Here is an 11,979-nt window from a genome sequence, read left to right as displayed (position 1 = left end):
GGGCCGTGGCTCATAAGCCCAGACAAGGGGGTAGACTTGGAGCCCTTTGGAATCTCTGAATAACAATGACCCAGAGATGAGCTCAGGTGCCCTGGGCAATAGGGCTGGTGATGGTGGCCAAGGCTCAGGTCACACAGGCTGGGCTGCAACCAGAGGGAGAGAAGCCAGGGAGGGTCCCCAGAGGCAGGGGAGACTGTGGCTTTGGGAGTAGCCCTGGGGACCCCTGCCAGGTGCAGGCCTGCCAGGGCTGGTCTGCTCAGGGGCTCTCTGTGGTCTCTCCCCCTGCAGAACCGTGTCTGACCAGGCAGGCGGCAGGAGCGTCTGACAAAGGACAATGGTGATTCTTCAGCAGGTGAGTGCTCTCTGTGCCCTTCACCTTTCTGTGCCAGGAAGAACCCTGTTGGCTGGCTCATCTTACCCCATCCCGTATCCTCTCACCCTATGCCTAACTGTGGAATGCCCTCCCCAATCCTTTCTTTCAGAAAACTCCTATTTATGCTTCAAAACCCAGCTGTGAAACTCCCTGACTGTCCCAGACCCAGTCTAGAACTACTCACTCTGATGTGTCTGTTGGGACACCTCTTTGCCACTGCACTCACCCCACTGGGTAGAAGTCGTTTATTTGCCTTCGTCTCTGAATCCCCAGGCATTCCAGGCAGTGGAACAGAGTGTGCAAAGGCCCAAATGTGGGGAAGCCCTTGGGGAAAGGGAAGAGGAACTTGGCAAGTTTACTGATGCCAGACTAGGAAGGGCCTTGGACCTGAGTGGGGAACAGTGAACTGGGGGTGCCATGGCCTGAGCTGGAGCCTCCTGGGGTAACACAGGGGGAAGCAGTGGCACTGTCTCCAGCCGAGTCCTCCAGCCCTGCTTCCCTCCCGGGACTACAGTGGCCCCTGACCCTTAGCCCTTCCCCGTGATCGGCCTGAGGCTCTAATGAGCTCCTGGTCCCCTGAGCCAGGAATGTGGGCCCCGAGCCAGGTGGGCCTGGCACCAGGCCCTAGGGCGGTGGGGGTGTGTCCCCGGGGACAACCAGAGGCCAATGGGCAGCGTATCCTGAGGCTGTGGGTTTCTGTGTGAACATGTGCTCTGTGCGTGTGAGAAGGCGGGCATCAGGGCAGAACCCAGGGACCGGACAAGACCCTCTCTGAAGCCCCCTGGTCCCGCGGCCTGAGTCTATTCAAAGGCCTCTCAGGGACAGCCAGGACCATCAGGAGAAGGCACATCACTGTCACTGAGCGTGTGCTGTGTGCCAGGGCTGGAGCTGCACGCAGGCAGGGCTGGGAGGAGGGGCACGTGCAGCCCCCTGGAGGGACACCTTGGGCCACCCACAGCCTTCCATGGATGTGTGCCCTTGGGGTCCTCCGAGGCAGACCTCTGGCTGACTGTCCCCTCTGACCACTGGCCTGCCCCACCCTGTGGGCAGCCTGTGCCAGAAGCAGGTGTGGGCAGGGGAACGCCAGCTTTGCCCACCCCTCCCAGAGAGAGCACATTTCTGTTACCTCTTTGGTCCTGGAAACGGCCCCAACTCTGAGCAGCTGACCAGCTACATGGAGCCATAGGCAGAGCCCGCACTGCTGGGCTTGTCTTGGGCAGATTTCAGGCTATTTTTTCAGCCTTCCTGAGCCTCAGTTTCCTCATTTGCAAAGCAAGGATAAAACCCTCCTTTTCTGGGATGGTTGGTATGAAAAAAAAAATACTAGGAGGGATTCCATCCACTGCAGTTTTTTCCACCTGCCTCCTGGGGCTGTCCCTCCCCCCCTCCCCCTGCCCCGGTGTGCTCTGCCTCCCCTCCTCCTGGCTGTTTTCCCTTCGGGCCCCACTGTGGTCACTGCTCCCTTTTGGAGCCTTCCCTGCTCTGCTCCTGGTAGTCTGGTCACTCTTCCCCTGCTTACCTGGGGCCCCCTGGTCCACCGGAAGTGGGGGACAGCCTTTGCCCAGCTCCCCAGTCTTCTGAGTCCCCGCACCAGCCCACTCGGAGATGGATGGAGCACTGTGCTGCATGAGTGGGTGGTTGTCACTACACCCTCACTGGGCCCGAGGGGCCAGGGCGGACCGTGGCTCCTGCTTTAAAGGGATGTTGAGAACAAGAGGGCGTAGTGCTCAGCCCGGTGCTGGACCCAGTCCCCGGAGGGCCAGCCGCCATGGCAACAACTACTAATAAAATCATAAGAGCGGCGTTCCTGTGTGGGAGAATTCTCCAGTCTTCTCTCTCCCTCTTTATTTGTATAAAAATCTCAGGAAACCTCAGAGGATGTGATGGTTCTTTCCCAAGTGAAGAGTGTCCCCACATGGGACTTATCAGTGACAGAGATTCAACCTTCCTTCCCGCCCAACCTCTCTGAGCCCCCACAGGGTACTGGGCCCAGGAGACACTTTCACAAAGATGGACTAAGAATCCAAAACATGAACATTTTTTTTCATTTGTTGAGCTCTAATTCTTCAAAGGTTGAACCCACATTGGTCCGCAGGCACTCTCCTACTCTGTGGTGTGGCAGGGCTATGAGGTAGGAATCCTGGCGCTCTGTTGCAGGTGAAGAAGCTGAAGCCCAGGTCAAGTGCACAGGCTGGGGGCCATGACGGTGAGGGGCAGCCTGCGGTGAGGAGAGACCTGGGGAGGGGGCTGCTGCGCAGGCCCAGGGTGTGGCATGGGGGCGGGCGCCAGGAGGAGGTCAGACCGCCCCTGCCAGGGGGCACTTGCAGAACATGGGCCCTTTCCTAGGGACCCCACAGCCGTCTGGGCAGACCCACGGTGCTGACAGCTTCAGCAGTGGGGTGGGGGCACCTGGAGAGTCCTGTCGTGTCAGGACCTACCTGCTCCAGCCAAGTTCTCCCCCGCCCACCCAGCAAAGTGGTGCTGAGCCCCTTCTCCACACCAGACTGGGCACAGAGGATGCACAGATAAACGGATTGCTCCCCATCCTGGGGGGTCCCAGACTAAAGTGAGGAGAGGGTCAGAAACAGAGCAAGGCGCCCCTGAGTGGAACTGTGATAGGAGGCGTCCCCGGGGGCGGCATGGGGTGGGAGGGGGCCTGGGTAGCAGGGAGGCTTCCGCCCTGAGGGGGCGGTAGTGGGGTGTCAGGGAGGCTCTGAGGCTTCTACGGCACTCCCTCACACACAGAGGGGGGACTGAGTTCTCGGGAGGAGGGGCTGGCCCCAGGCTGCGAGGCTAGCTGGTCTTGCAAGAACTCGGAGATCCGAGGTGCACTTGAGCCCCTTCTTTAAGGAGTTCAGGGAGGTTGCTGAGCTTCAGTGTGCTGTGATCTTGGCTCCGTGGGGGGGCCAGGGTAAGGACTGGATGTACTGTGCCCGGATTCCTGCGCAAAGGGGATTTTGAAGATAAGTTTGTAGGCTGTTGAGAACAGCTGGATGGACCCTTTTATTAAAGTATTGTATAACGTTCTTTGTCTCTCATGACAGTTTTTAACTTACAGTACACTTTGCCTGATAGCAGTATAACCATTCCAGATCTTCTTAAGTTATTATTTGCACAGAATATATTTTTTCTACCTTTTTACTTTCAACCCATTTTATCTTTGTATCTAAAGTGAATCTCTCATAAATAGCATGTAAATGGATCTTTTAAAAAAAAAAACCCTATTTTGCTAACCTCTACCTTTTAATTGGAGACTTTAATTCATTTCCGTTTAAAGATGTACGTCTGCCATTGTGCTGTTTTTAATGGTGTGTCTTTCCCCTCAGTTCTTCTGCTCCTCCTTGTGTGTGGCTGGTTTCCCTCCAGCGTCCTGTTCTGAGTCCCTTCTCATCTCCCCTTCTGTGTCTGTGTGTGTGTGCATACGCACGTTTCCGGTGATTACCCTGGTGTTTGCACTGACATTTTACAGTTACACCAGTCTAGCGGACTTAGTGCCAATTTAGCTTCAAAAATGTGGCTCCTGTACAGCTCCATCCCTCACTTTATGTTGTTACTTTTAGAACTTGGATCTTCACACACCATGTGCCCATTAACACAGATTTGTAAGTGTTGTTTTGTGCACTTGTCCTTTAAATCATATAGGAAAAAAAAGGGGAAAAGGAGGGTGGAACAGCAGTTACAAACCAAAAACTAATAATTATCTGGCTGAAAATGACCTATGTGGCTACCGTTACCAAGCTCCTTTATTTCTCGTAGGCCCATGGGTCACTGTCTGGGGCCCGTTGATTTTAGTCGGCTACTTCTAGCATTTCTTGGAAGGCAAGTCAACAAAGGGCGAACTCCCACAGCTTTCGTTTGTCTGGAAATGTCTTGGTTTCTCTTTCATATTTGAAGGATAGTTTTGCCAGATGTAGAACTCTTGTTTGACAGTTTTCTTCTTTCACCACGTTAAATACACCCGTCACCCCGCTGCCTGCCGCCTGCCGCCTTCACAGCTGCTGACGAGAAGCTTGCTAGTGAGCACACTGCAGGCCCTTTGCACAGACAAGCCGCTCCTCACTCACCGCCTGCAAGATCCTCTCTTTGTCTTTTGGCGGTTTGATTTTGTACGTATAGACTCATATCTGTCATCAGGCTCAGGGGAGGTTTGGGCCAGTATTTCTTCAAGTACTCTTTCTGCCACCGTCTCTTTTCGGGGCCCCCACTTGCACGTCGGTCTGTTTGGTGGCACCCCACAGGTGTTTTGGTCTCTGCCGATTTTTCTTAATTCCTTTTTCCTTCCTGCTCCTCAGCCTGGATAATCTCAATGAACCTCTCTTCAAGTCTGCTGATTCTTCCCGTTGCCTCTTTGTGTATGTGGTTGAACCCCTGTAGTGAATTATTTCATATCAGTTAATGTGCTTTTCAACTCTAGAATTTCTACTTGGTCCCCTTTGATGATTTCTGCATCTTTACTGATATTCTCTTCCAGGTGAGATGTTGTTCGACTTTCCTTGAGCTCTCTGAGCGTATTTAAGACAGTTGATTAAAGTCTTTGGTTATTAAGTCCAGGGTCTGGGCTTCCTCAGGGGAAGTGTCTGTTAATTTCCCCTTTTCCTGTGAATGGGCCATACGTCCGTGTTTCTGTGCAGGCCTCATCACGTTTTGTTGTAGTAAACTGGACATTTTTAATATTACAATGTGGCACTTCTGGGCGTCACTCTCTCCCCTCTCCCTGGGGTTTGTTGTTGCTGCTCGTCGTGAGTTCATTGAGTGACTTTTCTAAACTATTTTGTGTGAAGACTGTGTTTTTGCTTTGTGTGTGGTCACCACAGTCTCCAACACACCTGGGACCAAAACGCAACACACGAAAACCCTTGGTCTTTGCAGATGGGCTTTCTGTGTGGGCGGGGGCGCACCTGCACGGCCCAGCAAGCTCCGCCTTAGCCCTCACCTCCCATCTGCATGGAACTTGAAGGTCAGCCAGAAGTGAGCGCTGAGTATCTTCTTGGGCTTTTTCTGAACATTTGTCCATCACTGGGCATGTACACGGTCTTTCAGATTCCTCAATATATGCAGGAGATTTTCAAAGCTGTTATTCCCTGAAGCATTTCACTCCCTGCTTTTCTTCCAAGCTTTCTAGAATATCTGTTATTTTTTTACCCTGGAGGCCATGGCTAGTTCATTGGCCTTTGGATATTTTTCACCAATGCTCTCCCTAGTGGTTTGTCTGCCCTGGGAGACTCCCAGTTAGGGAAATAAGGGCAAGCCCTTTGCACTGTCCCTTTAAAAACCAGGGATGCGGGCTGCCCTGTGCAAGGTTGCCACCAGGGCATCGGTGGGTGGGGGTGGGCAGGTCACAACACCGCACAGCTCTGCTGCCGGGTTTCAGCCACCTTCCTCTTCACGGAATGCTCATCTGGTTACTGGAAGCTTTTGCATATTTTCTAGAGTTCCAGTAAAGTTGATTCTGATCGTTTCGGCCATGTTTTTTGGTGTTTCTGTAAAGGGATAGGTTCTGGGGGTTCCCTGTTGTGTCATCTTCACCGACACTACTTGCTCATGACAGTTGGCACAGTCATTGTCTGAGCACTTTTTGTCCCAGCTCACTGTATACCCCGGGGTAGGTCCCTGCACCTCTTCTGAGCCCTGGCGTCCCCATCTGTGAAGTGGGCGGCCACAGCTGGACTGGAGGGTGGTGTGGAGGGGTGAGGGCAGGACCTCGGGTCTGTCTGTGTGAGGTGCCAAGGGAACACAGAAAGGAAGGTAGTGGGGAGGGGAGTGTGGGGACCAGGGGCACGTGACTCAGTGCAGCCTTGTGGCCAGGCGGGGGCAGGAAGAGGAGTGCGGGTGAAGCGTTCCCGGCAGAAGGCCTAGCGTGAGCAAGTGTGGGAGGCCCTGTTCTGGGCATCAGGGTAGCAGGAGATGAGCCTGGACTCGCAGTGAGCCCCGGGCCTCGGAGAGGGTCTGGGCTGATGCCAGGGTGGGTCACAGGGGCATTAGACGTGCCTCCCAGACCTGGTACACAGGCCGCCCCAGGGAAGGGGCCTCATTGCAGGCTTCTGCTCACGGTGCGGGGGGCTGAGGGGCTGAGCTGCAGGCCTGGGTCTGGCAGGCACCAGACTCCCAGCACTCCACTGGGTCTCTGCCGGGGGTCTTCTCTCCACCCACCAGACCTGCTTGTACCGTCTCTTCCCTCTTCCTTCTCCTTCTCCGTGCTTTGCTGTTCCCTCTTCTGAATGCCCTGCCCCTCGTGTCTGCTTTAAAAATTACAGTATCCAGTTGCCACCTCCTAGCATGACTGGCTCAGTTAATAATAACCGACATTCACACAGCACGTTTGTTCCAAGGGGCACCGATCTTAGTTACTCACATTGAGCTGTTTAACCCCATCGTTCCACAGAGGAGGAGACAAAGGCACCTCAAAGGTGAGCAACTTGCTCAAGGTCACACAGCTTGTGAATGACCTAACCTGGACTGAACCTAAGCCATCTGTCTCCAGAGTCCAGCTTTTTAGTGACCATGCTATCCTCTCTCTCCAAGGCCCACCTGCCCTTTATCTGGCGGTGCCATTCTTGTCTGTGCCTGGTCTGCCTACCCCTTCACCCTGGGCTGGGAGCTCTGAGGACAGTGTCCCCTGAGCTTTGGTCTGAGCCTGTGAAGACTGGTTAGATGGACAGATGGAAGGGTGCCTGGAAGCCCACCACCAGCACCTGCCAGTGTCTGAGGGTCTGACTCCTATTCCCGTGGACTCCCAGGCTGTGGGTGCAAGGGGACGTGTGTTCTGGCCTTGACCGTGAGCGTGGGTGGGGATCACTGCAGTCAGTCCAGCTGTGCTGGGCGGCACAGCACTGTGTCCCCAGGGGCTGGGACGAGTGTTTGGGGTGGAAGCCAGCCTGGGTCCAGTAGGGCAGCTCTGAGTTTGCGGGAGGCATCGCTCTCTCCTTCCTGGCCATGCCCCCTGAGCCCTGCCCTGGTTGGCTTGTTTGCGGTGGGAGCAGTTGGGCTTCCGGAATCCCACACAATGTCAGGGACAAAGCTGGGGACAAAAGGCTTTGAAGAGAAAAGAGAAACAGGGAGGAAAGAAGGGAGGAAGCTACAGATAAGTAGGGAGAGGGGAGAAGGTGAGGTGGATGGCAAGTCATAAGGCCTGGGCATGCCACACCCTGTGCGTGGGCCTGCAGCCACTGCGGCCCACAACCCGGCACAGGCCAGAGCCGGGCTCCAGTCCTGTGTGGCTGCCAGGACACAGGAGCCCTGCTTGGTACCCACTGTGGCATGTAGTCGGAACCATCAGGGGTTGCTTGCTGTACTCAGGAGCCAGGGGGCCTCTCTGCCCCAGGCCTCAGTGCCTCCTCTTCAGGCTGCAGATCAGTGACTGGCTGGCCTCTGAGGCTGGGTAGGGACCGGAGGCAGACTCTCCGCTCCTCAAAACCCCCATCCCCCAGCAGCCCCACATTTTTCATCTGCCCTCATTCTCCCAGAGGCAATCAGTAAGCTAGAAGGACCTTTGTGGCACCTTCCCTTTAGTCTTAGAAATTCACGAAGTTCATTGTGTTCTACCGCAGAACATCCCCACGTTTCTTTTCATAGAAAACATACTGATTTTCTCCAGTCAGTCAAGGCGAGGTTCCAGGTGCCTCATTCACGCTGAGGCCCACAGCGGTTGCCACCTGCTGCAGGCCCGGTGAAGCCGCTGGGAGTCTTGGATGATGCTGGGGTGTTGGGGGTCCCGCCAAGATGGGAGGGGGCCAGGACGGCGCGGGCTCCCCCTCCCTGTTCTGGGCCGCGGGCGTCACCTAAGCCGCCGTTGCCATGGGCCCGCGGCAGATGGCCCGGTTTAGGGTTCCCCGAGGGCGGCGCGCACAGGATTAGGTGAATTAGGGAGCTCCAGCTGAGCCGCCGCCGCCACTGCCGCCTCCAGACCCTCCGCGCCATGGAGCCCCCCGCCCATGCCGAGGACCCCGCCAACCCCGTTGACGCTGCTGACCCCGCGGACGCCGCGGATGCCGCGGACCCCGACGAGGCGCGCGCCAAGCAGCCCGGCAAGTGGGCGCTGGTGCGCAGCCTGAACCAGGCGTTGAAGGCTTACGCGCTCATGCCGGTGAGGCCCGGCCGGGAGCGGGAGGTGCGCCCCGGGACTTCGACTGGGCCTCAGTTTCCCTGCCTGTCAGGCGCCAGAAGGATCATGGGGTCGCGAAGCCTCAGGGTGCACTCAGACGGGGGGGTGGGGTGGGATGGGGGACTTGTGGTGGTGCGTTTGGTCCCTGACTCAAGTGTGAATTGGCCCGGCTGCCCCTCCCTGGGCGAGCTTGTGCATTTACACAGGGAGGATGGGCAGGGGCCCAGAAGGGGTTTCCCCGCCTTCACCCGGGTCCAGAGCAGGGAGCCATCCAGGTGCCCCAGGGACCTCGGTAGACGTTTGTGGACTGGCTGGCCCACTGAGTCTCCTCTATCACCCAAGGCTAGCAACTGGACACTTCCGTCACACAGGCACCGGGCAAGTGGCTCGGCTCACCTTTCCTGCCTGTGGAAAAGGGGCTAATCGGACCAGTGTCCTAGAGTGATTGTGGGGAGGCCAGCAAGTCCTGAAACAGACTCCGTTTCATCCCACGGACAGGAACTGAGCTCCAGGCCCTGCCCCCAACGGGGGAAGAGGCCTAAAGGGCTGAGGACCTTGATGGGAGACTGGGCTCTTGCCTGGGCAGGAAGGTGGGGGCATTCAGGACGACAGCACTTGCACGGCCCCCTGTCTCCACAGGCGCTGCCTTCTTCCATTTTAAGGCTGGTGAACGCAGAGGCCCAGGGAGCGGGGAAGACTTACCCAGTCAGTCACGCAGTGTTAGTGGCAGAACCGGGACCTGAGCCCAGATCTCTTAACTATGCGCTCACTGAGGCCCTTGGCCTGCTTCCCTGAGCGGCCCCACCAGGGTGTACCCTGGAGAACGTTTAGACAGACCCATTCTAGGAAATCGCTTCTGGGGCTGCGAGACCCTCGGCTCCAGCCACTTGGGAGAGAGCAGAGAAGCTGGGACTTGTGCAAGTCACACAGCCACACTAGGCATGTGTCACGCCACAAACGGGGTTGCTGATTCAAGGAGAGGTCCCTCGTGGGGCGCCCTCCTGATGGGTGGTAGGAGTGGGGACATGGGGATGGCAGTTTAGAGGGGTCAGCCTGGGGTCCAGTGTCCCTTTCCTCTCATCCTTCTTCCTGCCCCTCAAAAAAGCTTCATATTCTTTTACACCTTCCTTCCTGCACTCCTTCCCTCACCCAACCAGCGACTCCTGGCACACGCTGGTTTGGGTTCGGGCTCTGTAGATGCTCGTAGCTTCGTTGGCCACTGATCTGATAAGTGGCGGAGGCCAAGTTCCATTCTCCCTTTGGGCCCCAGTTTCATCACCTGTAAAATGAAGACCCGTACAAGCCAGCTGCATTTTGATGCTCCAAAGACTTTCCCTGGGGCCACGGGAGCTTCCCCCCTGAGGGGTCCTCAGGCCCCAGGATTCCCCTAAAGCCTCTGCCATTTTAGCCTCTTTCCTCAAGTTCTGACCTGGAGCAGAGCCGGTTACTTCACCGCTGTCCTGGCATCTGTCTTTGGTTAGGAGAGTTCTAGTCGCTTCTGTTTGCTGTGTATCTCTGAGATCCTGGCTCAGCCTCTCCCAGCCTCCACCTCCTGCTGACGTGAGGTCTTTTGTTTTGGTTACTTTTTGTTCCCTGAGTGGGACGCACTCCCTGTGTGCCAGGCTCTGAGCAGGGTTGGGGGATACCGGTGACTCACAGACAGTGACCTTGCCCTCTAGCTCCCCTCAGCCCAGCTGCCAGCTTGCCTTTGGGGCCCGGGAGCCATCTGCGAGCAGAGACCCTGTTGGTGCTCCCCATTCTGCTCACAGAGCTGGGCTCATGGCTGGGCCCAGGGCATGCTGGGAAAAACACTGGATTTGGAGTTTGTCAGCCTTGGCTTCGTGTCTGGCTCTACCACAAAAAGGCTGTGTGAACTTGGGCACTGTTTCTTGACCTCCTTGAGATGAGTGGAGATAGAATCTTCTGCTTAAGGGTTATCATGAGGTTGAATGAAATAGTTAATTACAGGGAAGCATAGAGCTCACTACCTGGACCGTGGTGGGGATGGACTGTGAGGTAGCCCAGAGCAGTGTCCCGGTGCCACGCCTGCCATGGCTGGCCTCCAGGAGCCAGCCAGCCTTTCTGTCGCCTGCACGCACACACACACACATGCTGCACACTCTCCTCTCTCTCATGCAGACTCTGCCCCACCCCCACGCTCGCTCTTATGAGGTATGTCCAGAAAGTATCCAGCCACATGCTATGAAAAATAGACATTTATTGACGAAGATACAAGAAACATTGTACATAGGACAATGATGCCTCAGTTTTTCAAAGTAGTCACCTTTGAACCTCACACAGTTCTCTCAATTGCCATTAGCTGCCTCATCATATCTTTTTGTATCTCATCAATAGTTTGAAATTTCTCCCCTTTCAAAGGTGATTTTAATTATGGGAAAAGCCAGAAGTTGCAGGATGCCAAATATGGGCTGTAGGGGACCTGAGTCACCTGGGTGGTTTGATGTTTCGAAAAAACACTCTGCGTGGGACGTGATGCATTTGCAGGTGCATTGTCGTGATGAAGCTGCTATTGTCCAGCTACCCATAGCTGCAGCTTCTGAATCATCTTGATAGTTGCTGTGGAGGAATGTTCAAGCTTAGTGCAAAATTTGATGCAGATTTGCTGCTCTACTCACTCAGTCATTTTGAATGTGATAGCCACACAGTACACATGCTCACTCAATGTTGTCTACCGCCCCCACTGACTAGTACAGTGAAGTTGTCATTGTTCATGCATGTGCATTCCAGTCCACTCTCTTTGGCTACCAGGTTACATCGATGTCGTGCAAACTGTTCTCATTGTATTAACAATGGCTGGACTTTTTCTGGACAGACCTCATACACACTCTCACACACACTCTCAAATATATGCTCATTCTCTCTCTCTCTCAGAGACAGTTTCCGATTTCCTGTGTTTGACCGTGGGGAATCACAGGTGAAAGTCTCAGACCCAGCTCGCCCTCAGAGGGCTGCGAGCTAGTGGAGAATGGACTCAGATGGTGAGGACCCAGCGTGGGGCTGGCTGTGCCTGGGGATGCCTTCCTTCTCCATAGAGCAGCCAGGGCAAAGTTTTGAAAATCACTCTGTTCTCCTGCTTACAACCTCCCTATGGCTTCTTGTCATACTTAAAGGTCTAGCTCCTGTCCATGGTTTTAAGGACCTGTGTGACCTGGCACCCGCCCACATCCCCCTCACCTGGCTCCAGCTTGGGGCTGCCATTACCGCTGCAGGCATTCTGCCGGTTCACGGCTCTGCCTGGAACAGGACCGGCCCACAGCTGGCTCTCCGCAAATATGTGCTGAATGAATGAATAAACTCTCAGCAGCTGGGAAGGAGGAGGAGGGAAGGAGGGAGGTGGGGAGGTGTCAGGGAGAGTTGCTGTTTGTTCTGGGTCTGGACAGACAAGGGCCGTCCACTCTCTGGAAAGGTGGGGTGGGGGCAGGTGGAGAAGAACAGGTGAAGCAGGGGCGTGCCAGGCAGCCCAAGGACTGGCGCTCGGCGTGGG

General features: G+C 55.6%; 1 protein-coding gene across 5 annotated transcripts in view; it reads left to right on the top strand.

Moving 5' to 3' along the window:
- The first annotated feature begins 275 nt into the window (after positions 1-275).
- Positions 276-11,979, top strand: part of MYO7A (myosin VIIA) — an 80,226-nt gene continuing 68,522 nt past the window's right edge. For 2 of the 5 annotated variants that reach the window (XM_036028770.1, XM_036028769.1), the window contains exon 1: positions 8,255-8,456. In XM_036028770.1, the coding sequence (XP_035884663.1) occupies positions 8,289-8,456 (168 nt within the window). In that variant the 5' untranslated portion in view covers positions 8,255-8,288. Of the gene's footprint in view, positions 353-8,250; positions 8,457-11,979 lie in introns of those variants that run through there. The other 3 variants (XM_036028772.1, XM_036028773.1, XM_036028771.1) reach the window with 3 other exon arrangements.

The sequence above is a fragment of the Phyllostomus discolor genome, chromosome 6, assembly GCF_004126475.2.
Source record: "Phyllostomus discolor isolate MPI-MPIP mPhyDis1 chromosome 6, mPhyDis1.pri.v3, whole genome shotgun sequence".
Taxonomy (NCBI): domain Eukaryota; kingdom Metazoa; phylum Chordata; class Mammalia; order Chiroptera; family Phyllostomidae; genus Phyllostomus; species Phyllostomus discolor.
This window is presented reverse-complemented; position numbering and strand designations above follow the sequence as displayed.